This window comes from Callorhinus ursinus, unplaced genomic scaffold, assembly GCF_003265705.2.
Source record: "Callorhinus ursinus isolate GAN/ISIS: 27379988/994484 unplaced genomic scaffold, GSC_fseal_2.0 scaffold3, whole genome shotgun sequence".
NCBI classification, from domain to species: Eukaryota; Metazoa; Chordata; class Mammalia; order Carnivora; family Otariidae; genus Callorhinus; species Callorhinus ursinus.
In genome coordinates, this window is record NW_027397065.1 from 64033773 (window position 1) to 64060755 (window position 26983).

The 26983-nt window shown below is 41.5% G+C and overlaps 1 protein-coding gene and 1 pseudogene across 8 annotated transcripts in view; both read left to right on the top strand.

Annotated features, from left to right (window-relative positions):
* The first annotated feature begins 6786 nt into the window (after positions 1–6786).
* Positions 6787–8220, top strand: LOC141371470 (elongation factor 1-alpha 1 pseudogene; annotated as a pseudogene).
* Positions 8221–15034: 6814 nt separating this feature from the next.
* The window catches only part of CPLANE1 (ciliogenesis and planar polarity effector complex subunit 1), a 141652-nt gene continuing 129703 nt past the window's right edge, over positions 15035–26983 (top strand). For all 8 annotated transcript variants that reach the window (XR_012377604.1, XM_073890981.1, XM_073890985.1 and 5 more), the window contains exons 1-5: positions 15035–15258; positions 22391–22515; positions 25679–25814; positions 25925–26044; positions 26497–26726. Coding sequence is in view for 7 of the 8 variants with exons in the window: in XM_073890981.1 (XP_073747082.1) it covers positions 22435–22515; positions 25679–25814; positions 25925–26044; positions 26497–26726 (567 nt within the window). In the remaining variant the exon portion in view is untranslated. The remainder of the gene's footprint in view (positions 15259–22390; positions 22516–25678; positions 25815–25924; positions 26045–26496; positions 26727–26983) is intronic.

Genomic DNA, 26983 nt, shown 5'->3' on the forward strand with positions numbered 1-26983 from the left:
TGTTTATTCTCTGTGTCTGCAGACAGTTTGCTCCATACCTCCTGAGAGAATGCAATGTCAAGGCAGTGTCAAGTTACTTTATCTGTTCACTCTAAGCCAAAGGTATAGTCAACAAGAGAAGTCCTAAGAAGGGTTCTGATTAACTCAGCTTGAATCATGAACTCAGTCTTGGGGTATGGTGGTATAGGATCATCACCCAAACCATACAGAACTGGAAAGAAGTGCTTTCTTAATTGAATGCTAGGCACACTGCATTTCACATCAGTCTACTATATCTGTCGCCCTTCCTTGCTTACCACTCACTTTCTTGTGCTGTAATGAAACCTACAAACCCATAGATCCAAGAAACATAATGAACCCAGAGTAGGACAGATACAAAGTCACACCAAAGCACATCATAATCAAATTCTCAGCAAATAAGTAGAAGGGAACTTCCTCAGTCTGATAAAAGATATTTATGAAAAATGTACAGCTAAAATCACATCTAATGGTAGAAGACTAAACACTCTCCTTAAAGTTGGAAACAAAATACGGATGTTTCTTTTCAAAATTGTGTTGGAGATTCTGATCATTGTGATTTGGCAAACAAAAGAAATTTAAGACATACAAGTTAGAAAAGCAGAAGTAAATGTGAGCTTATCCATGGGAAATTACCTATGCAGAAAATCCTATAGAATATACAGAAAATAGCACTACTAAGTAGGAAAAAATGCTAGAACTAATGATAGTTTAGCAAGATCACAGTATGCAAGGTCAACCTATAAAATCAATTGCATTTCTATATTTTTTAGCAACAATCAAAAATGTTAAAATACTCCTTTAAAATAGTATTTAAAAAGCCATAAAATAAGAGGGATGCCTGGCTAGCTCAGTTGAAAGACCATGCGATTCTTGATCTCAGGGTCATGAGTTGAGTCCCACACTGGGTGTAGAGATCACTTAAAAAAAAAAAAAAAGTTAAAAAACTTAGGGACATACTTAAAGATCGTACATGACACCATTTGTAGTCCAGATGTAAACATAAAAATGCAGTATTAGGGCGCCTGGGTGGCTCAGTTGGTTAAGTGACTGCCTTCGGCTCAGGTCATGATCCTGGAGTCCCAGCATCGAGTCCCACATCGGGCTCCCTGCTCAGCAGGGAGTCTGCTTCTCCCTCTGACCCTCTCCCCTCTCATCCCCATCTCTCTCTCTCATTCTCTCTCTCAAATAAATAAAAATCTTTAAAATAAAAAAATGCAGTATTAAATTGATTGCGTAAAATTAACTGCAATACATGCTATACTTCTATAATAATTTAGTAGCTCACCTGTTTCTATTGCAGCTCAAATGTTGGAGTATCTGCTTAAAATGCCAGGTGTTGCTAATCATGCAAGCAATTGTCTCTCCAGTAAATTGCATAATGCAGTAAAAAGAGCTCTCTCATGGTTCTTGTGCATTTCTCATCATATTCAATGCTATCCCATAAACTTTGAATAACACCAGGGGACCAATACAAAGTGCCACTAGCGATGCTGAAAGAATGCTCAAGAAGCAAATTCATATTACAAGAAAAAGTTGAATTGCTTCGTATGTATCATAGCATGAGGTCTGCAACTGTGGTTACCCACCATTTCAAGATAATCCAGTGTAAAGACCATTGTAAAAAAAAAAAGTCATGAAGCAAACACTGCAGCTACACCAGCAGGCACGATAACCTTGCACTTTTTGCAAAATACATTTTTATCTTGTATTGAAGATGCAGCTTTTATGTGCATGCAGGATTGCCATAAGAAAGGCATACCTAAGGGTGCCTGGGTGGCTCAGTTGGTTAGACATCTGCCTTTGGCTCTGGTTGTAATCTCGGGGTTCTGGGATGAAGTCCTGCGTTGGGCTCCCTGCTCAGGCGAGAGTCTGCTTCTCCCTCTCCCTCCACCCCTCCCCCTGCTCGTTGGCTTGCTCACTCTCTCTCGAATGAAAATCTTAAAAGAAAAAAAAAGACACACCTGTAGACTAAAATGATTCAAGAAAAAGTGAAGTTATTAAATGATAACTTAGAGCAAAAGGAATTTAATGCTGGCAAAAGATGGTTTGATAATTTTAGAAAGTGATTTGGCTTAAAAAATATCAAGATAAGGGTGCCTAGCTGGCTCAGTTGGAAGAGCATGAGATCATGAGTTCAAGCCCCACGGGTGTAGAGATCGCTAAAGTAAAAATAAAACTTAAAAGATAATAGAAGCAGCTTCTGCCAACCAAGAAGCAGCTGAAAAGTTCCCAGATTATATTAAACTCATCGAGGAGAAACGGTATCTGCCTAAACAGGCATTTAATGTAGACAAAAGTTCTTCATTCTGGGAAAAAAAATGCCACAAAGGACATTTATTAGTAAGGAGGAGGAGAGAGCACCAGGATTAAGATAGGAAAGGATAGGTTAAATTCACTGTTTTGTGCAAATGCAATCAGGTTTATGATCAAACTGCCCTTATCTATAAAATTGCTAATCCCTGAGCCTGGAAGGGAAAAGATAAACACTAACTGCCAGTATTTTATTGTACAACCAAAAAGTCTGTATAACAAGAACACTTTTCCTAGATTGGTTCCATTGATGCTTCATCCCTGATGTCAGGAAGTACTTTGCTAGTAAGGGACTGCCTTTTTTAAAATTAATTAATTAATTTATTTATTTGACAGAGACACAGCGAGAGAGGGAACACAAACAGGGGGAGTGGGAGAGGGAGAAGCAGGCTTCCCGCAGAGCAGGGAGCCCGATGTGGGGCTCAATCCCAGGACCCTGGGATCATGACCTGAGCCGAAGGGAGACACTTAACGACTGAGCCGCCCAGGCGCCCCATGATTTATCTATTTTATTTTATTTTTTTTAAGATTTTATTTATTTATTTGAGAGAGAAAATGAGAGCATAAGAGGGGGGAGGGTCAGAGGGAGAAGCAGACTCCCCGCTGAGCGGGGAGCCCGATGTGGGACTCGATTCCGGGACTCCAGGATCATGACCCGAGCCGAAGGCAGTTGCTTAACGAACTGAGCCACCCAGGCGCCCTCACTTACCTATTTTAGAGACAGCTCTATGTTGGCCTCTCTGCTCAGGGCGAGCCTGCTTCTCCCTCTCCCTCTCCCCTCCCCCACCCCACGCTTATATGCACGGGTGTGTGCGCACTCTTTTTCTTATTTTTATTTTTATTTATTTATTTGTTGGATAGAGTGCAAGCAGTGGAAGCGGCAGGCAGAGGGAGAGGGAGAAGCAGACTCCCCACTGAGCAGGGAGCCCGATGCGGGACTCAATCCCAGGACCCTGGGATCATGACTTGAGCAGATGCTTAACTGACTGAGCCACCCAAGCGTCCCTCTCTCTCTTTCAAATAACTAAATAAAATATTTTTTAAAAACAAAATAAACAGTAGCTTTCAAAAAAAATGGTAGCTTTCAATATATGATATTTATTTTATTTTTTAAATTATCTATTAGGTAATCTCTGCACCCAATGTGGGGCTCAAACTCATCATTCCAAAATCAAGAGTCACATGGTCTACTGACTGAGCCAGCCAGGCACCCCAATATATGATTTTTTTAAGAACTGATTTTGAGGCACCTGGGTGTCTCAGTCAGTTGAGCATCCAATTCTCGATTTCAACTCAGGTCATGATCTCTGGTTTGTGATTTTATGCCCTGTGTCAGGCTCTGTGCTAGATATGAAGCCTGCTTGGGATTCTATTGCTACTTCTCCCTCTGCATGCCCCCTCCAAACAAAACAAAACAAAACCCTGATTTTAATTGAAATAACATACAGAATAGCACACAAATCATAGGATAAGTTTTCTCAAAGTGAACACACTTTTTTACCACCCAGTCGAGATATAGAACCTAAAAACATATATATTCTTTCCTATGTCCTATCTTGATAGCCAAGGAATTTGGGCCAGTCTCACTTTTTGACCTACTTTTTTTTCCTCTACATGGGTTGTCTTTTTCCATTTGATGGCTTTTCTGAAAGTAGAAATAACAACTCCAATTTCTCTTTTTTTAATTTTTTTAATTTTTTTTAAAGATTTTATTTATTATTTATTCCTGAGAGACAGAGAGAGAGAGAGAGAAGCAGAGGGAGAAGCAGGCTCCCCGCCGAGCAGAGAGCCCGATGCGGGACTCGACATGACCTGAGCCGAAGGCAGACGCTCAACCATCTGAGCCACCCAGGCGCCCCTCCAATTTCTCTTTAAACAAGAGGAGAATTTAGGACTTGAAATAAAGATTTATTTATTTATTTATTTGACAGAGAGATCACAAGTAGGCAGACAGGTAGGCAGAGGGAGAGGAAGAAGCAGGCTCCCTGCTGTGCACGGAGCCCGATGCGGGGGGGGGGGGGGGGGGGGGGGGGGGGGGGACACTGATCCCAGGATGCTGGGATCATGACCCAAGCCAAAGACAGACACTTAACCGACTGAGCCATGAGCCACCCAGGCACCCCAGGACTTGAAATTAAAAGGATGCATGTTACAACAGTACTGTTACACTCTTCTAAAGATAAAGAACGAACAGCAGCTTGGTAAACTATCAAAGCATCCCGGCACAGTTCATCTGTCAGGTTACACAGTTGTTGTGGGTCTTTTTCTGAAGTATAGCCTCAGGGCATGCCTGGGTGGCTCAGTTGTTAAGCATCTGCCTTCTGGGACGCCTGGGTGGCTCAGTCGGTTAAGCGACTGCCTTCGGCTCAGGTCATGATCCTGGAGTCCCGGGATCGAGTCCCACATCGGGCTCCCTGCTCAGCGGGGAGTCGGCTTCTCCCTCTGACCCTCCCCCCTCTCATGTACTCTCTCTCTCATATTCTCATTCTCTCAAATAAATAAATAAATAAATCTTAAAAAAAAAAAAAAGCATCTGCCTTCTGCTCAGGTCATGATCCCAGGGTCCTGGGATCGAGCCCCGCATTGGGCTCCTTGCTCAGTGAGGAGCCTGCTTCTCCCTCTCTCACTCCCCCTGCTTGTGTTCCCTCTCTGGCTGTCTCTCTCTCTGTGTCAAATAAATAAATAAAGAACTTTTAAAAAAAATGAAGTATAGCCTCAGAAGAGAAATCAGAGGATGAGTCCCTATTACTGAGATGACATATGGATCCATAGCCCTTGCCATGAGAAATAGTCTTTTGTCTCTGACAACTCTGGCAACTCTTAACGGATTGCATAATTCAGTTTAATAGTTCCTGTTGAACTGGAAGATGGTCAAAATGACTTCTGGATACTTCTTCATTGTCTGCCCAAGTACTTGATAAATTGACCCTCCAAATGACAAGCAATGGGAAGCATACTTAAAATATAAAATGGCCACATTTCAGGTGACGGAAAATCCATAATTAGCTATTGCTACTGCAATCTTGTAACTCACCTTGTCACAGTGATTAGTCTATAAATGACAACTAAAGCCTAAACCAATCAATGCTTTTTTTTTCTTTTTTAGGACAAGGGATTGACTCAAAGTGGATATGTGACTTAAATTGTTCCAATTAGAGTGAAGCACAGGTTGAAGAAATAGATCTTTTTTTTCAGGTTGGTGCGATGTGACAGTGTAGGATCTGAGACATCTGTAGCCTTTTGCTACCATAGCAGAAATGATACTTTTAAATAATATTTTGGGAAGGGACGCCTGGGTGGCTCAGTCGTTAAGCACCTGCCTTCGGCTCAGTTCATGATCCCAGGATCCTGGAATCAAGCCCCACAACGGGCTCCCTGCTCAGCAGGAAGCCTGCCTCTCCCTCTCCCACTCCCCCTGCTTGCTTTCCCTCTCTCACTGGGTCTCTCTGTCAAATAAATAAAATCTTTTTAAAAAAGATAACATTTTGGGAAGTAATTTTATATTCATTAAAATTTGTTGCCTTACATATTATATCAGTCAGGTTCTGAAAAAGGAGCACTAGAAAATGTGTGTGTTTGTGGTGTGTATTTTTACCGGAATTTGACATTATGCAATCAAAAGAGCTGGTTTAAGTCCTGCAAGGCTGTTTGTTTGCATCAGATGTTGGAGCTTGAAGTTCATAGAGCAGTCGAGCAGCAAGGGAAGATGGCTGCAAAGGGGAAGGGGTAAGGACAGGTTGGACCCTACAAGCATGAATTGGAGCTCATGAGGATGGACCAAAACCCATGTCAGTTCTTGTTGCTTCTGACCTTGGTGGTATTGGTGTCCTGCAGAAGCTGAGTCCTTCTTCATGGAGCTAAATACTTACACCTGGCCCAGGAGTTGGAGACTTTGAAAGAGGACACAAGGGAAGTTAGAGCAGCTGCAAAGCCAGCAGCTAAGTGACCACATATGTGAGCTACAAGACAGCTGCTTCACTTCTACCCTTGAAATCTCCTATAAGAATCTCCCTTGTGGGGGGAAAAAAAAAAAAAGAATCTTCCTTGTGGTCTACTCTGGCTAGAAACATACCAGGAGGGGATTCAGCATAGCCAGGTTGACACAGTACAAAGCTATCATTACTACCCATTCATTGAATCAGTGACATTCACTTCTTTATATAGAAGATAGATATCGGGGCACCTGGGTGGCTCAGTTGGTTAAGCATCTGCCTTTGGTTCAGGTCATGATCCCAGGGTGCTGCGATGGAGCCCCACGTCAGGCTCTCTGCTCAGCATGGAGCCTGCTTCTCCCTCTCCCTCTGCCAGCCGCTCCCCTTGCTTGTGCTCTCTCTCTCTCTGTCAAATAAATAAATAAAATCTTAAAAAAAAAAGATAGATACCGCCTAGTTTTTTCACAACAGGTTTGTTGCCAGAACACAAGTGTCATACAACCACTGCTAAACCTAAACCAAAATGGGAAAGGAAAAGACTCACATCAACATCATCGCCATTGGACACGTAGAGTCGGGCAAGTCTACCACTACTGGTCATCTGATCTACCAATGTGGTGGGATCGACAAAAGAACTATCGAAAAATCTGAGAAGGAGGCTGCTGAGATGGGAAAGGCCTCCTTCAAGTATGCCTGGGTCTTGGCTAAACTGAAAGCTGAACGTGAACGTGGTATCACCCTTGATATCTCCCTGTGGAAATTTGAGGCCAGCAAGTACTATGTCCTGATGCCCCAGAACACAGAGACTTTCTCAAAAACATGATTACAGGCATATCTCAGGCTGACGGTGCTGTCCTGATTGTGGCTGCTGGTGTTGATGCATTTGAAGCAGGTATCTCTAAGAACGGGCATGCCCTTCTGGCTTACACACTGGGTGTAAAAAACTAATTGTTGGTGTTAAAATGGATTCCACTGAGCCACCTACAGCCAGAAGAGATATGAGGAAATCATTAAGGAAGTCAGCACCTATATTAAGAAACTTGCCTTCAACCCTAATACAACAGCATTTGTGCCAATTTCTGGTTGGAATGGTGACAACATGCTGGAACCAGGTGCTAACATGCTTTGGTTCAAGGGACAGAAAATCACCTGTAAAGATGGGAATGCCAGTGGAACCACACTGCTTGAAGCTCTGGATTGCAATTGCATTTTGTCACCTACTCATCCAACTGAGAAGCCCTTGCGTCTGCCTCTCCAGGACGTCTACAAAATTGGTGGTATTGGTACTGTCCCTGTGGGCCTAGTGGAGACTGGTGTTCTTAAACCTGGCGTGGCGGTCGTCTTTGCTCCAGTCAATGTTACAACTGAAGTAAAGTCTGTGAAATGCACCGTGAAGATTTAAGTGAGGCTCTTCCTGGGGACAATTAGGCTTCAATGTCAAGAATGTATCTGTCAAACATGTTCATCGTGGCAATGTGGCTGGTGACAGCAAAAGTGACCCACCCATGGAAGCAGCTGGCTTCATGGCTCAGAGGATTATCCTGAACCAGCCAGGTCAAATCAATGCTGGATATGCACCTGTGCGGGATTGTCACACAGCTCACATTGCTTGCAAGTTTGCTGAGGTGAAGAAGATAGATTGTTGTTTTGGAAAAAAGCTGGAAGTTGGTCCCAAGTTCTTGAAATCTGGTGTTGCTGCCATTGTTGATATGTTTCCAGGCAAGCCTATGTATGTTGACAGCTTCTCTGACTATCCTTCTCTGGGTCATTTTGCTGTTCATGACATGAGACAGTTGCTGTGGGTGTCATCAAAGCTGTGGACAAGAAGGCAGCTGGAGCCGCCAAGGTCACCAAGTCTGCCCAGAAAGCTCAGAAGGCTAAATGAATATTATCCCCAATACCTGCCACCCCAGTCTTATGAGTGGTGGAAGAATGGTCTCAGAACGGTTTGTGTCAATTGGCCATTTAAGTTTAATAGTAAAAGACTGGTTAATGATAACAGTGCATTTGTAACACCTTCAGAAGGAAAGGAGAATGTTTTGTGGACCATTTGATTTTTTTGTGTGTGTACTTAAGTTATTAGTTTTAAGTTATTAGTTTTTAAAATCAGTACTTTTTAATGGAAACAACTTGACCAAAAATCTGTCACAGAATTTTGAGACCCATTAAAACAAAAGTTTATTTTTTATTTATCTATTTTTAAAGATTTTATTTATTTATTTGACAGACAGAAACACAGCGAGAGAGGGAACACAAGCAGGGGGAGTCGGAGAGGGAGAAGCAGGCTTCTCGCAGAGCAGGGAGCCCAATGCGGGGCTTGATTCCAGGACCCTGGGGTCATGACCTGAGCCGAAGGCAGATGCTTAACGACTGAGCCATCCAGGCGCCCCTAAAACAAAAGTTTAATGAGGAAAAAAAAAAGAAGATAGATACCACCTAAAACAAAGTTTTCATTTTCAGTTTCAAGTCTCCAAGTAAAATTATTTGATTCTTGGGTGCCTGGGTGGCTCAGTCGTTAAGCGTCTGCCTTCGGCTCAGGTCGTGGTCCCAGGGTCCTGGGATAGAGTCCCACATCGGGCTCCCTGCTCGGCGGGAAGCCTGCTTCTCCCTCTCCCACTCCCCCTGCTTGTGTTCCCTCTCTTGCTGTCTCGCTGTCAAATAAATAAATAAAAATATTTTTTTAAAAATTTGATTCTTTCACAAGACAGCTGTCTAAACAGTTCAGCTTTATTTACAGAGAAAGTGGTTTTCTAAATTTCTTGTTAAATATCAAATTCAAAACATTAAAATCTGAATATGGCATTTTGCCATAAGCCACAATGCAGGGGCAATCGAGAAGACTCAGAATATGTTTAAGAGGAGTACTGTGCAGGCAAGAAGAAGAAGCCCCTCTCGCTTAGTGGAAACAAGGAATCAGATATGCATGTATTTCAGGATAAAATCTCATGAGGATGGGATTAAGAAGAAAGTTGAAAGCCGAGTAGTTTTTCTCTGTCATTGGAAAAAATTGTCCTTTAGGATGCCCACCCCCAATATGGGGGTGATCCCGCCAGAGTAAAACATGGTAATGTGATAGGGAAAGGAACTGAGATGCTCTCAGCTCTTATGTCAAGTTCTAGGGGCGCCTGGGTGGCTCAGTTGGTTGGGCGACTGCCTTTGGCTCAGCTTATGATCCTGGAGTCCCGGGATCGAGTCCCGCATCGGGCTCCCTGCTCAGCGGGGAGTCAGCTTCTCCCTCTGACCCTCTTCCCTCTCGTGCTATTTCTCATTCTCTCTCTCTCTCAAATAAATAAATAAATAATAAAAATAAAGAAATCATTGTCAAGTTCTAGGCATATTACTCACATACGCTGGGGAAGTTGAGAGCAAGGGGACCCACTGAAGAGGCACAGAATGGAAAGACAAAGGCTGAGCCTTAGTGGGCAGCGTAGCATCATCAAGGGAGAAAGAGTAGGCTTACTAGCTGTACCACAGTAGATACCAACCCAAGAGATCAGGAGCAAACATCAAACATCCTGAAGCAGTGGGTGAGAATATAGAAAACAAAGTTTGAACACAAGTACTCTCTCCCCAATTGCCTTTAGGGAACATAACCCCTCTTCCCCTATCACTATGAATCTACCCTGTAGATTAAGTAGAATGAGAAGAAGAAAATCCACAAGATACAACATTTATTTGAAATTCTTACCAAAGAAGAAATGGACGTACTATTAAGTGTCAAGATAAAGATGTTCCCTGCTACACACGGGGGTAGAGGCTCATGAAGAATATTCAATTACAGGGGCGCCTGGGTGGCTCAGTCATTAAGCGTCTGCCTTCAGCTCAGGTAATGAACCCGAGATCCTGGGATCGAGCCCCACATCAAGTCCCACATTGGGCTCCCTTCTCCGCGGGAAGCCTGCTTCTCCCTCTCCTACTCCCCCTGCTTGTGTTCCCTCTCTCACTGTGTCTCTCTGTGTCAAATAAATAAATAAATCTTAAAAAAAAAGAATATTCAGTTACAGAAAAAAGATGATAAACTACATTTTCTTTGTAAAATGGCAGATTTGTCACCTTCTCATTTTACCAAAAAGAAGCCAGCCTGAAGACAAGGAGCAGAGTGAAGAGAATTAGAGAAAAATGGAACCAAAACCCCGCCAGATCAAAACTCGCAAGAAACCTGCTGAATCCCTACGTTAATGAGCCAATCATTTATTGTTTGGCTTCTTTTATTGTTAAATGCAGTTTAGGTTCTCTGTTACTTAAGATCTTAAAGATCTTGCTTAAAGATAAGCAATTTAAATCAGCCAGTAGACCATAGAGTTTGGAATTAAACTTAGGATGTATAACATCCAAATCTGGACTTGCTTTTCTTTTCTTCTCAAAAGATTTACTTATTATTTGAGACAGGGAGGGGCCAAGGGAGAGGGAGAGACCGTCTTAAGCCGACTCTGCGCTGAGTGCTGGGGTGGGGGGGGGTGGTGACGCGGGGTGCGATGTGGGGCTGGATCTCACAACCCCAAGATCACCACCCTGAGATCACAACCTGAGCCGAAACCAAGAGTCATACGCTTAACCTACTGCGCCACCAAGGCGCCCCACCAAACTCTTAATCACCATCACACATAGGTGTAGCTCAACTGCCATTTCCTCTGCTGAATCTGCAACTACTTGCTACTTAAAGTATGGTCTGAGGACCTGAAGTGTGGCATCACTGGCAGCTTGTTAGGAAAGCAGATCTCAAGGCTCACCCACCCCAAACCTACTGAGTCAAAATCTGCATTTTAATAAGTCTCAAGTGAGTCATATGTACCTTAACATTTAAGAAATACCATTTTAAGCCATTCTTTTCTTTGGATTCTTACAACATGTTCCTTATTCATTACTAGTTAAATAGTCATCTATCTCCTTACCAAAACTGTGATAACCTTGAAGGCAGGAAATACGTATTATTATTTTTAAAATCTAACTACTTGTAATAATTGTCCACCAAATTAATTGTCTGCCAAATTAATTGTCCATAATAATAATTGTGCCCCAAAACATTCTTTCAGTATTACTGGGTACATTGTCAATCTACATTTCCCAGACTCCCTTGCAATAGCCATGTGATTAAGTTCTCTCTAATGCAACATAAGCAGAAATATTGTGTACTACTTCTGGGCTCAGATCTTAATACTGTGGACATACTCTCTCATTTTCCCCTTCTCTTGACCGAAATCCACTGTGACCCAGTTTGATTATGCAATAAGACGTTGAAGAATGCCAGAGCAAGTATCTTGAAGGAAGCTGAATCTCTGAATAATTGTACGGATGAGAGTTACTCCTCCAAACTGAATCAGTCACCTTGTAATAGTTTTATAAGAAAGAAAGAAAGGTCTCTGTTCTTTAAGCCACTGATTTATTGTAGGGGCTTTTTGATATGGCAGCCTAGTCTTATCCTAAATAACTCATCATTCCATCTTATAACAGACCTCAGCTTAGAATGATTCCCCTTGTGCTGAAAGGCCTCAAATGCACACAAAGAAGCACTCAGCAGCCATTTCTGTACTATGTGATTCCAGCCATAGCTGACTGGTCCAGAAATGGATCCTTTACCCCAACTGCACTGTTTGCACTTTTCCTCCAAGACATTTGCAATTTTGAACTGAGAATAATTGGAGTTGAGTCATGTTAGTGGCAAGGTTTTAAAGCTGTGCTGTATAATACAGGAGCCACTAACCACATGTGCTTATTTGAATTTAATTAAAATAAAATGTAAAAAATTGGTGTCTTAGCTGCACTAGTTACATTTCAGGTGCTCAATACCATTGTGGTTAATGGCTACCACTTTCGGCAGGGCAGATATAGAATCTTTTCACCATTACAGAAATTTCTCCTGGAGAGCACTATTCTACAGAGAATGCCCATGATCTGCCCTGGTTCCAGTTCCTCCCAAGGACTGGTTGTTGAAACCATTCCTTAGATTCTGTGGGATACACCAGAATCTCTACAATAAATTCCCTCTCTTGCTCAACCTACTCAGATTTGATTTTATTATCTGCTACCAAAAGGATTTCAGTTCTATATCTGGCACTATAACTACAAACACCAAAACTGGGGGAATTCTGAGGCTTAATTTTATTCGTCCTTACTTGGATTTTCGCGTGGTTGGCTACTTCTTCCTAGATTCATCATTCCTAGGCTTTCATGACACCACACTTTTGGTTCTCCTCCATTCCTCTGACATTCTTATAAGAACTGGTATTCTTGAGCACGTGGGTGGCTCAGTCAGTTAAGGCTCTGACTCTTGGTTTCAACTCAGGTTATGATGGGGGGTGGGGGGGGTGGGGGGGCGGTGAGAAGGGCTCCACTCTCTGTGCATAGTCTCCTTGGGATTCACTCCCTCTCCCTCTGCCCCTCTCCCTGATACCTGCACATGGGCGTACTCTCTAAAATAAATAAATCTTCATATGCATTTTTGATTTTTAGTGAGAAAAAAAAAGTATAGTGACATCAGCCCGACATTTGGTTTAAATGAGGATAAGAATAATGAAAAACCGAGGTGCCTGGGTAGCTCAGTCGTTAAGCATCTGCCTTCAGCTCAGGTCATGATCCCAGGTTGCTGGGATGGAGCCCCTCATAGGGCTCCCTGCTCAGGGGGAAGCCTGCTTCTCCCTCTCCCACTCCCCCTGCTTGTGTTCCCTCTCTCGCTGTGTCTCTCTCTGTCAAAAAAAATAAATAAAATCTTAAAAAAAAAAGAAAAACCTTATAAAAATAGGTTTAGTTATTTCATATTTTCATATAACTTACATCAACAAAATTAAAAAGTAAATGACAAATTTGCTCTATTTGGCAGAATAATTACTTAATTCTCATAAGCAATTATTTACAATAATAAAAACTTGAACAATGCAATTGAACAAATGGTCAGGGAATATAAAGAGACAATTCATAAAAGGAAAATTACAAATGGATAGTAAATACTTGAAAAACGTTCAATCTCACTAGAAATCAAAAATGCATATTAAGATAATGATTTACCATTGTCACCTATTTGAGAAAAGATTCAAATGAGACCAGTAGGCAATGTTCATGATGCTGGAGGCCTGCGAATTAGTATTATGATTAAGAATGTCAATTTTGTAATATACATATCAGGCTCTACCTTGACTTCACATTTGAATCATATTATTTTATTTTTTTAAGTGTGATTTTTATTTTCTTACATTTTAATTCCAGTAAAGACCTGGGGAACTTTTAGAGATTTTATCTATTTATTTATTTGAGAGCGAGAAAGAAAGGCAGAGCACAAGCAGGGGGAGAGGCAGAGGGAGAGGGAGAAAAGCTCAAGAAGGCTCCACGCCCACAGCCAGCCTGACCCGAGGCTCATCTCACTACCCTGAGATCAGGACCGGAGCCAAATCAAGAGTCCACATTCAAGGAACTAGCCACCTAGGCACGGCTAGTCCTGGGGAACTTCTAAACGCAAGACAAACGTGGGTTCTGTCCCGGATCAATCAAATCAGAATCTTCAGTAGTGGACTCCAAGTGCCAATATTTTTATTTTTTATTTATTTAAAGATTTTTATTTATTTATTTGAGAGAGAGAGAATGAGAGATAGAGAGCACGAGAGGGAAGAGGGTCAGAGGGAGAAGCAGACTCCCTGCTGAGCAGGGAGCCCCATGTGGGACTCGATCCCGGGACTCCAGGATCATGACCCGAGCCGAAGGCAGTCGCTCAACCAACTGAGCCACCCAGGTGCCCAAAGATTTGGGTTTTTTTTTTTTTTGAGACAGAGAGAATGAGAGAGAGAGAGAGAGAGCACATGAGAGGGGGGAGGGTCAGAGGGAGAAGAGACTCTCTGCCGAGCAGGGAGCCGGATGCGGGACTCGATCCAGGGACTCCTGGATCATGACCTGAGCCGAAGGCAGTCGCTTAACCAACTGAGCCACCCAGGCGCCCTCCAAGTGCCAATATTTTTAAAAAGCTCTCCAGATAATTCTAATATGCAGCCAGAATTGAGAAACACTAAGTCAAAAACTTTTAACATATATATTGACTCATTGTTTCTGATATTAAAGAGTAAAACTAATTTGTACACTACTGTTTATGTATGAGAACTTCAGTAATGTTATTATAGTGGAACTGGAGAATGAAGCAAATGCTCAATAAAGAAACATTGTAGAAGACAAAACAAAATCTCCCAAACCAGGCCCAGGACATCAGCGTGTAAGAGAAGGGCGAGGAGGGAAACAGCATGCCACTGCCTAAGGCATTAAAATTTAAGTTACAAAAAAAAAATGCTTTTTCAGGCTAGACAGAACTCTAGAGCGGCCTGTTGGTGACCCCTGTCCCCGTCAGTCCGCTGGACTAGGACTGGGGCAAAGGAAGCCAGAACTACCGTCAACTAACAAGTCCCTAGGACGGCGAGTACAGACACGCTTTCCTTAGCGCTGTAGGTTGCACATCCGATCTGGGGAGTTCCTTGTGCGACCTTTTTATTTACGGGTCCTGGGAGGTCTCCACAAGGGAGGCGACATCCCAGGAGTTACCCATTAGTCGGCTATTAAACAGTTTCCTGAAATGCGCCGCGCAGCTCCTGGGCACTCAAGAGGCAAGCGTCTGAAGCGCGCCGAAGGGGTGAACCCCCGGCGGAAGCTGAGGAGACCCGGCGCGGGGGAGTGGGAGCCCGCGGGGGAGCCCGGTAGCGGGCGGCGGAAGCCTGCAACCGGAGCTCCGGGCGGCTTGGAAAACGAGGGGCGGGAACACGGAGCGCCAGGGGGAAGAGGAGGAAGGAGGGAGGAGCATCACGAGCTTCCTGCGCGCGCTCCCGGCCCGCTGCGAGCAGGCGCCCTGGCCGCGCCGGCGTCTTCTTCCCCGCCCTCCGCCGCCGCCAAGGCACAGGCTCGCGTCTGGTCTGGGCGAACGGCCGGGCCCTTAGCGGGCGCCCTTCCCCCTCCTCGCCACGCTGCCGGTTTCGCCCTCCGCCCCGCCGCGCCTTCCCCGCCTCCGACGGGCGGGGCCTCGGCCGAGGTAACTGCCCGCAGATTCCTGCCGCTCACGGCCCCAGCCCCCTCCCCGCACCGCCCGGCCCCCGGCGTCTGCGGGCTCCTCGGTCGCTACTTCCACCCTCGCGTCGTGCCCGTCCGCGACCTCCCTCACCGCCCCGCCTTCTCCCGCCGCACCCCGTCCCCTCGTCCTTCCCTCGCTCTCGGCGCTCCCCAGCCTCCCCGCGTCGCCCTCCCGCCGCAGCATCCTCGGGCTGACGGAGGCGCGGGAGCTCCGGGGGCCGGGTCGCCCTCCCGCCGGCGTGGGACGACCTCCGCTGCGCGCCAGCCCTCGGCCGGACCCTGGTCCTCCGGCCCCTGGCCGTCCGCGGGGCGCCGCGGTGAGCACCCTAAAAAAAAAAAACCCAACCCAACAAAACCCAAACCCATGATAGAATTACCACATACCACCAACAATAATTAATTTTTATAAATTTCTCAGTGTCATCTAATACCCTGTCATATTCAATTTTCATCTTTTTTGAATTTGAAATTCAGGTTTATGGAAAAATTGCAAAAACAACACTAAAGAATTCCTGTACTGTTACACAGTTTGCCTACTTGTTTACGTTTTGCCCATGCTTTTTCCTTCTCTTTATACATGTGCACACACATGTTTTTTTCTGAATTATTTGAGAGTCGATTGCATACATCATGTCTCTTTCTGCCTTACTATTCAAGTAGTACAATATGTATTTCCTAAGAGCAATGATACTTTTTCATGTAAACAAGTACATTTATCAAATCCACGGAAGTTTAACATTGATATGTTACTTTTATCTGTGCTATAGTTCATATTTCCGGTTATGTCAGGAGTCACAATAATAGCCTTTACAACAAATTGTCTTTTCTTTCTTTTTTTTTTTTTTAAAGATTTTATTTATTTATTTGACAGAGTGTGAGAGAGTACAAGCAGGGAGGAGTAGTAGAGGGAGAGAGAGAAGCAGGCTTCCTGCTGAGTAGGGAGCCCGATGCGGGGCTCGATCCCAAGACCCTGAGATCATGACCTGAGCCCAAGGCAGACACTCAACCATCTGAGCCACCCAGGCGCCCCAACAAATTGTCTTTTCTTTTTCTTTTTTTTTTTTTAAAAGATTTTATTTATTTATTCATGAGAGAAAGAGAGAGAAGCAGAGGGAGAAGCAGGCTCCCAAGGTGCAGGGAGCCCGATGCGGGACTCGATCCCAGGACCCTGGGATCATGACCTGAGCCAAAGGCAGATGCTCAACCATCTGAGCCACCCAGGCACCCACAAATTCTCTTTTCTAGTACAAGATACAGTTCAGGATATTTCATTTCATTTAGTTGTCTTATATTGTTAATCTTCTTTAGTTTTGAATAGTTCTTAAGCCTTTGTTTCTCAGGATATTGATTTTTTTAAGGACTAATAGCCCATTTATATCAAAGTCTTCAATATGAATTAGTTTCCTCATGAATAGAGTTAGGTTTGAATTTTTTGGTTGGAATACTATATAAATAATGTTATGTCTTTTTTAAATTATCACAATCAGAGGAGCATAATGTCTTCCTCATATAAGTTAAGATGTTAATCCGTTTTCTGCACTACCATTTCTTTTTCCTATTCACTGTTATTTTTTCCTTTTTGCAAATTAAGTATAGTTGACCTTTAAAGTGCGTGGGGGTTAGGGATGCGAACCCCCAATCCCTTGCAGTTGAAAATCTGACTCCGGAAAAACTGAACTACTAGTAGCCTACACTTGGCCATGCCTTACCGTTAACATAAATATTTAACACATATTTTGTATGTTGTATGTATTATATGCTGTATTATAGTAAGCTAGAAAAAAATGGCATTAATAAAATCATAAGAGAAAACACCTTTACAGGTGATTTCCACATCTGTCACATCAGTGTGGCCTCATTTATTCTTTATTTAATAGATTGTAACCTGTTGCTCATCTTCTTTATTTTGATGCTAAGAGTGTCTCAAATTTGACCTGTGGGATTTGGCCCATCTATCTCGGTCCTTTTTCTTTCTTTGAAGATTTTATTTATTTATTTATTTATTTGAGAGAGAGCACGTGCACGCGTGCATATGTGCATGCAAGGTGGGGATAAAGGGGGGGGAGTGGGAGGGGGAAAGAATCCCAGGCCGACTCTGTCCTCACAGCATGGAGCCCTAGGTGTGGCTTGATCCCATAACCCTGAGACTATGACCTAAGCTGAAACTAAGAGTTGGATGCTTACCCGACAAAACCACCCAGGCACCCCTTGGTCCTGTTTCTTTTTGACATACCCCCATTATATGTTTGCTTCTTTATTTTGGAACAAGATGTTCCAGGGCCATCTGTTTCCTTCACTATCTGTACCCTGAAATCAGCTGTTTTTTCAAGGAGCCCTGGTTTCTCTTACTGAGGAGTGGTACTTAGAAACCAAAATCTGGGGGTGCCTGGGTGGCTCAGTTGCTTAAGCGTCTGACTTCAGCTCAGGTTATGATCTCGGGGTCCTGGGATCAAGCCCCACGTCCTGCTCTGTGTTCAGCAGGGAATCTGTTTCTCCCTTTCCCTCTGCCCCTTCCCTGCCTGTAATTTCTCTCTCTCTCTCTCAAATGAGTGGGTAGAATCTTAAATAAAAAAAGAAAGAAAAGAACCCAAAATCTGGGTGTTAAGTTTGCTCATTGCTACTAGAGTGTCATTGCTTCTATAGGTCCTTTTATTTTTTTTAATTTTTATTTTTTAAAAGATTTTATTTATTTATTTGACAGAGAGACGGCAAGAGAGGGAATACAAGCAGGGGGAGTGGGAGAGGGAGAAGCCGGCTTCCCGCTGCGCAGGGAGCCCGGTGCCGGGCTCGATCCCAGGACCCTGGGATCATGACCTGAGTGGAAGGCAGATGCTTAATGACTGAGCCACCCAGGCGCCTCTCTATAAGCCCTTTTAGAAGACAGAGGTAGAAATCATGAATTTTTTATACTGATTAATCTCTAGTTCTTATCCAGCTCCTTAGGGCTCTTCTTTACCTTTCCTAATTCTTTAATTGTTTTCTGTTTCTTCTACAATGAAAATACTGGCTCCCATCAGCAGATATATATTCATTTCCTCAGTCCCACAATACACAAAAAATAGCTTCATAATTTCTGTACTCCTACCCCTAGGAAAAACAGACCTACTAAGAAAAATTTGAGATTTGTTTGTAGTTCTTTTTATCTTCAGTTTGAGTCAAAATACTGTATTTAAAAGTTACTTGAATTAATCCTTTTTCTTTTCATTGTGGTTATTTTACTCATTTGAAATATAGTCGGATTTGCTTCTCTTTGTATTAGGTTTTATGTCCCCCCCATTCTTGTTTACTAATGTAATTCTAAAAGTCAAAACTATATAGAAAGGTGTATTATCTCTCTCTCCCTAGCTTTTCCACTTTGCCATCCCTACCCCATGAAATAGTTAACCTATTTTGTTCATTTTTGTTTTATTTTTCTGTTTCTTTCTGCAAAATTAAATGATGAGTATGTTATTTTCATCTCCTTACATACAAAGTAGCATACTAGGTAAACTTTTTTTTTAAAGTAGACTCCACACCCAATGTAGGGCTCAAACTCAAGTTCAGGAGTTGCTTGCTCTACCAACTGTGTCAGGCAGACACCCCTATATATGCACTTTTTCACTTTACATTTCTCTCTCTTTTTTTTAAAGAGTCAGTGAAGCTTGTTTTATTTATTAAAATATTTTATTTATTTATTTGTCAGTGAGCAAGGAGCCAGATGTGGGGCTCGATCCCAGGACTTTGGGATCATGACCTGAGCCAAAGGCAGATGCTTAACGGACTGAGCCACCCAGACATCCCTGCACTTTACTTTTTTCAATTAACAATATATTTTAGGGGGCACCTGGGTGGCTCAATCATTAAGCATCTGCCTTCGGCTCAGGTCATGATCCTGGAGTCCCAGGATCGAGTCCCACATTAGGCTCCCTGCTTGGTGGAGAGTCTGCTTCTCCCTCTGACCCTCCCCCCTCTCACGTGCTCTCTCTCTCAAATAAATAAAAATCTTAAAAAGAAACAAAAAAGCAATATATTTTAGAAATCACAGTTCATAGAGTTCTTCCTTATTTTTTTTAATTGAGATCTTCCTTATTTTTGGCAGCTGCTGAATACCTATTTCTAACTGGCTTATTTAAATTAAGGCCCTTGGGCACCTGAGTGGCTCAGTTGGTTAAGTGACTGCCTTGGCTCAGGTCATGATCCTGGAGGAGTCCTGGGGTCGAGTCCCGCATCGGGCTCCCTGCTCAATGAGGAGGAACCCTCCCCCATCTCATGTACTCTCTCTCTCTCATTCTCACTCTCTCAAAATAAATAAGTAAGTCTTAAAAAAAAATAAATTAAGGTCCAAAAAAGATCTTCACATATTGCATTTGGTTATTATGTCTCTTAATACTCCCCTCCCTTATGTATATGCATGTCTATATCTATATAATACATATATAGCAGTTTCTCCCCCTTGCCCCCTTTTAAAAAAGATTTTATTTATTTATTTATTTTAGAACACGTGTGTGTGGGGAGAGGGGCAGAAGGAGAGTGAGAGAAAGAGATTCTCAAGCAGGCTCCCCACTAAGTGTGGAGCCCAGCTTGGGGCTCTATCTCACAACCCTGAGATCATTGACCAGCGCTGAAATCAAGAGTCAGACGTTTGGGGCGCCTGGGTGGCTCAGTTGGTTAAGCACCTAACGCTTGATTTCGGCTCAGGTCATGACCCCAGGGTCCTGGGATCCAGCCCCGCATCGGGCTCCCTGCTCAGCGGGAAGCCTGCTTCTCCCTCTCCCACTCCCCCTGCTTGTGTTCCCTCTCTTGCTGTGTCTCTCTCTGTCAAATAAATAAATAAAATCTTTATTAAAAAAAAGATGTTTAACTGACTGAGCCACCCAGGTGCCCCTCTCCCCCTTCCCTTTAAAATAGCATTTGTTTGTTGAAGAAACTGTATCATTTATCCTGTAACATTTTTTACATTCTGAATTTGGTTGATTTTATTCTCCTTGGTGTGTTCAGTATGTTCCTTTATTTTATTTCTTGTCAATTGGTGTTTAGAGTCAGATACAGATTAAGGTTCAGTTTTAAATTTTTATCTTTTTAAGAATATTCCAGTGGTGCCTTTGTGTCTGCCCTTGGCTCAGGTCGTATTCTTGGGGTCCTAGGATTGAGGGGAGTCAGTGGGGAGTCTACTTCTCCCTCTCTTTCTACCCCTCCCCCACCCACTGCTCATGCACTCTCTCTTAAAAAAAAAGATTTCATAGATAGTTCTGTGTGCTTCCCATCTACATAGCAACATATCAGGAGGAATATAATGTCTTTTTCTCATAGTAATTTTAAGATTGTAGGCCATGTCAGTACATCTAATAAAAAGTTCTCCATCTACTTTCACCTAATAGTTTTAGCAACCACTGACACTGTTAACTAGATCTGTTATTTCATTAGGAACTGCAAATGATGCTTTTCTAATGAAATCATTCCTCTTGCATTTGGTTAGTTTTTCTTTAAAAAGATTTATTTATTTATTTTAGAGAGTGTGTGTGCACAAGCGGGGGAGGGGCAGAGGGGGAGGAAGATACTCGAAAGCAGGCTCCCTGCTGAGTGCAGAGCCCCAAATTGGGGCTCCATCCCATGACCCTGAGATCATGACCTAAGCCGAAATCAAGAGTTAGGCGCTTAACCAACTGAGCCACCCAGGCGCCCCATGATTTCTCAATTTTAAAAATTAAAAAAATTAATTTGGAACAGTCAGAAACTTATAGGAAAATTACATATATAGTACAAGGAACTATTTTTTCATGAATCATTTGAGAGTGAGTGACAAACTGATATTCTCTTACCTCTGAATATTTTAGTGTGTATTTTCTGCAAACAAGGAAATTACCTACATATATGGAAGACACCCATCATAATCAGAAAATTAACATTCATACATTAAACCATATCATCCTTAGTTTCTATTCATGTTATTCCAGTTGCCAATGTTGTCCTTTATCATGAAAAGATAAAATTTGCAATTACTCATTGCAACTCAGTTATCAGGTTTTCCACTTGACCAGTTTCTTGATCTTTTTCCCAACTTCCATAACCTTGAAACTTTTGAAGATTTCAGATCAGTTATTTTGTAGGATGTCCGTCAATTTGGGTTTGCCTAATACATCCTTGTGATTAGATTCAGGTTATGTATCTTTAGCACATGTGTTACAGAGACATTTCTCTCATTTTACGTATTAGGTGACACATGATCTCCAGTTGTCCCATTTCTGATAATTTTCATTTTTTTAAGATTTTATTTATTTATTAGAGAGAGAAAGCACAAGCAGTGGGAGTGGCAGGCAGAGGGAGAAGCAGGCTCCCCGCTGAGCAAGCAGACCGCTGCGGGACTCGATCCCAGGACCCTGGGATCATGACCTGAGCGGAAGGCAGACGCTCAACTGACTGAGCCACCCAGGTGTCCCTGATAATTTTCATTTTGATCACTGGTTTACATGGAGTCTGCCTGGTTTCATTATAAAGCTACTCTTTTCTTTTTTGCAATTAATGAGTACTTTATAGTGTATTTTTATACTTTGAAACAATGTAAATGTACCATTTTTAATAAAATGTTCAATTGATTAGTTTACTTATTATATGGATTCATGGTTTCCTCTTTTTAAGGTAAGATATGAGAATGAATTTAGTATCTCATATCTCAAATAGCTCTCAATGAGAGAAGTGTGAAAGTCACAGTATAAAAAGAGCATGTGGGATGGGAGATAATGTTGTGGCCATCTTTGGGTAATACAACCTATGGCACTGAGAAAAGCATAGGAACTTTATTGTCAAGATATTTTCCTAGTTTATTTTTATTTTATTTTTATTTTTATCTTTATAGTCTGAGAAAAAAACTTGTGAAAAAGGCAAATACATTTTGCCTAACTGAGATACAAGATACTAAATGCATTCTCAATATCTTACCTTAAAAGGAGAGTTAAATTGAGCTGATGAAAAAGTAATTTACTTTGTGAAAAGTAATTTACTTTGTAAAAGGAGAGTTAAATTGAGCTGATGAAAAAGTAATTTACTTTGTGAAAACATCTAAATTAAGATGCTTAGTAAATCTTGTGGGCTATTTATTATTATTTTTTTTTTTACAGCATCTGGTGGATTGTTTTTACTTAATTCGTCATTGTTAACAAGCATGGAGATAAGATTAGAAGTTTTAACCTCAACAAGTATCAAGCAGAAAAAGCCCTGGCCACGAGTCTCCTGGTTGGGACAGGTAGGTTTTTCTTTCTTCATACAGTACCAGCTGTAATAATGTGTTAAATGTATACTTTGCCTCTAAGCTAGAATGTTCTATGGTCTTAAACCACCATCTTTAGAAGGATCACGTGCTTACAGAACAGGATTTTTGTGTTTGTTTTTGTTTTTTTACGGGAGCAAGTTCGCTTTTCCAGAAAGTTAAATGGTCTAAAAGAAATATTTTACTTTCAAAAAATTTTTTGTCTTATTACGTTTAAGGTTGAGATGGCATATATCAAGGGGAGGTGTTTTTTTTAGGATTTTATTTATTAATTTGAGAGAGAGAGAGAGCATGAGCAGGGGGAGGGAGAGGGAGAAGCAGCCTCCCTGCTGAGCCTGGAGCATGACGTGGGGCCCCATCCCAGGATCTCAATGTCATGACCTGAGCCAAAGTCTGATGCTTAACTGACTAAGCCACCCAGTTGCCCCCAAAGGGAGTTTTTTAATGAAAAATTTTAATTTAAATATAATTAACCTAACAATATTATACTAGTTTCAGGTGTATAACATATTCTACAATTCTGTGCATTACTCGGTGCTCCTCACAATAAGTATAGTCACCATCTGTCACCATACAACACTATTACAATGTTTTTAGTATATACCCTATACTGTACTTTTCATCTATGTAACTTATTTATTTATGACTGGAATTCTATACCTCTTAATCTCCTTCAACGATTTTGCCCATGTTCCCACTCATCTCCCCTCTGGCAACCTCCGGTTTGTGCTCTCGCTCTCTCTCTCTGACAAATAAATAAACAAATAAAATCTTAAAAAAATATCCAGTAGTGGAATGAGTGGATCATATGGTATTTCTATTTGTAAGTTTTTGAGGAAACTCCGTACTGTTTTCCACAGTGGCTGCTGCACCAATTTAAATTCCCACCAACAGTGCACAAGAGTCCTTTTTTCCTTCACATCCTTGCCAAACACTTGTTATTTCCGGTTTGTTTGTTTAAAAGATTTTATTTGTAAGTAATCTCTATATCCAACATAGGGCTCAAACTCACAACCTGAGACCAAGAGTCTCAGGCTCCACTGACTGAGCCAGCCAGGTGCCCCTTTTGTCTTTTTTTTTCTTTAAAGATTTTATTTATTTATTAGAGAGAGAACACGAGTAGGGAGAGGGGCAGAGGGAGAGCCAGAGAATCTCAAGCAGATTCCCCGCTGAGCACAGCCCAATGCAGGGCTCGAATTCGATACCATGACCTGAGCCAAAACCAAGAGTCAGATGCCTAACTGAGCCACCCAGGCACCCCTCTGCTTGTCTTTTTGATTCTAGTCATTCTGACAGGTGCTAGGTGATATATCTCAGTGTGGTTTTGATTTGCACTTCCCTGATGATTAGTGATATTGAGCATCTTTTCATGTATCTGTTGGCCATCTGTATGTCTTTTTAGAAAAAGGTCCTTTCAGGTCTTCTGCCCATTTTTTAATTGGATTATTTGGGTTTTTTTGGTGTATAGTTATATAATTTCTTTGTATACTTTGGATTTTACCCCTTACCAGACATATCATTTGCAAATGTCTTCTCCCATTCAGCAGATTGCCTTTTTGTTTTGTTGATGGTTCCCTCCTGCATGGTGCAAAAGCTTTTTATTTTTGTATAACCAGAAGGGAATATTTAATCTTCTGAACCTTTCCTTACTGGAACAGTCAGTGGAGTGTTTCCTCCCATTGTGATTTTCATGAGTATTCAATAAAAGTGCCCCTTAGAACTTAGAATAAAGATGGGCCAAAATATACCAGCAATCCAGGAATACCATTCACAATATATGGGATAGATTCCTCACCTTAGGGAAAGTTGGCAAACCTATAAAATCCTCTTAGAATATGTAATAATTATGAAAATTTAAAAATTTGGTGTTTAGAGTCATTTCCTATGAGAAATTATATTTTTAACTTCCTCTAGAACAGTGTCTCTTGAACTTTGCAGTGGTTCAGAATCATCTGGTGATGCTCAACCCAGGGCTTGAACTCACAACCCTCAGATCAAGACCTGAGCTGAGATTGAGTCAGATACTTAACCGACTGAGCCACCAGGTGCCCCTTTACCTGGTGATGTTTTTATTTATTTATTTATTTAAAGTTTTTATTTATTTATTTGAGAGAGAGAGCACCTGAGAGGGGGCAGGGTCAGAGGGAGAAGCAGACTCCCTGCCGAGCAGGGAGCATAATGCGGGACTCCATCCAGGGACTCCAGGATCATGACCTGAGCCGAAGGCAGTCGCTTAACCAACTGAGCCACCCAGGCGCCCTGGTGATGTTTTTAAAACAAGTGTTGGGCCCCACTCCTGGAGTTTCTGATTGAGTAGTTCTGGGTGGAGAGTGCATTTCTAACAGGGTCTCAGGTGTTGCTGATAGTGTTAGTTAGGTGGTACTTTGAAAACCACTGCCCTTAAATATATGAAAACAAGGTTCATTCAAAACAGCCTGCTTTTTCTAGATAATAAAAAATGATCAGAGCCTGGGTTTTACAAATTTCAGAAGCCATATCTGTTTTAATCTAGGTAAATAATTTAAAAACTTGCCCCTACTACTGTTCAAATTGATGAAATTAAACAACACATAATTCAGTTTTGGCTAGCATAATTAGAAGACACTCCTATAATTTTATTTATTTATTTAAAAGATTTTATTTATTTTTTAAAAACCTAGCTTTATTTTATTTTATTTTTTTTAAGATTTTATTTGTTTATTTGACAGAGAGAGAGGGAGACAGTGAGAGCAGGAACACAAGCAGGGGGACTGGGAGAGGGAGAAGCAGGCTTCCCATGGAGCAGGGAGCCTGATGTGGGGCTCTATCCCAGGACCCTGGGATCATGACCTGAGCCGAAGGCAGATGATTAACGACCGAACCACCCAGGTGCCCCAACACTCCTATAATTTTAAAGGTCAAAAAGATCTAGATGCAACCATTACGTTATTCTACCTAGTGATTCTATTAAGAAGGATTTTAAGATAGAATGAAAAAAATCTCTAGGTTACCTAATCAACCTTATTGTTCATTTTATTATTTGTGGTACAAGTATATAATCTTTCTTGAATGTCACTTTATTTTCCTTTCTGGGATTATTTAGGTTAGAGGTTGAATTAACTTCTGGCACCTCGTCAGTCTCACATGTTTCTTCTCTTAGGAAAATGAAGCTGTTTTTCTTTTGGATGACAAATTCATAAATGAAATTAATTTGCTGTCAGGAAGAACAAAGAAGAAAATTCCTTGTCTGCAGCCCTTACTGAAGGATGTTACTGTCCTAACAACATCCAGTAATGGTTAAGTAGTACTGATATTTTCAAAAGGCTAGATTGTGTTTGTTCATAATTTGGGGTAATATCAGGGGAAATATTAGATTATAAGTATTGTATTTCCTTTTTGGAAACAGATGCCTGGCTGGCTGGGGTACTCACTACAGGGGAGCTTTTTCTTTGGAACAAAGATCAAGATTGCTTGAAAACTATACAGACAACTGAAGAGCCTAAGAAAATGATTCAAGCTGCAGTAGGTAGGAGTTTTTTATTTACTTAAATTGGTTTACTTGGTAAATAGAAGGAAAAGAAGATGAAACATTTTCCTATTCCTATTTTAAAAATACATCTCTGTATGTGTGCATATATATCTGTATAGATAGAGAATATATACATATATATGTTTTCTTATATATGTATGAAGTTTGGAATGAACCTATGAATCTATGAATCACAAATGATTGTGATACTTAGATTCATCTTGAAGAAAAGTCTGGCCTATCATACTGATAACAATGGGTTCCTAATATCATGTAACAAATACATGATAAATGTTACTATTATTTGTATTTTTAATTTATTGTGCCTTAGTTTTATCCTGAGTGGACGCATCATTTAGGTTTCTTATTGTCAGAATAGATAAATTATGTACTTTCTGGGAAGAATTCAGACTTCAGAAGTTTAATTAACTTTTTTTTTTTTTTTAAAGCAAGCTCTTTGAGACTGTACTTGTATGTATCTGGAAATGGGAAAAGAGTTCTGCTTATAACTCCTGGATGCATATTTCTTTGGGAATATTTGGAATTCAAGAATATCTTCTCTTCTAAAAGCCCTTCATTAGTAGGCCAGTGGTCCCAGATCATACCTGAAGAAGCAGTTCATTTGCCTTCTAATGAAGATAAAGAAGCTGTAGTGCATGCTGTTTTTATAAAAAATGAGGTAAAATCCAAATCAGACAGGGTGTTATAGAAGTTGAGATCGCAGACTCTAAGAACAGAAACTATTTGTGAAGCTATTGAGCAGAGTGTTAAAGCACTGTTCTATATCTTTAGTCATCATTAATTGTCACAGTAAATATGAAATTATTGTGGAAAAAATATTTTTACATTTCTTGGTCATATTTTTTAAAATGCTTATTAAAAATGGTTTGAACTCCACCAAAAGAAACTACTAGAACCGACAAATGAATTCAGTAA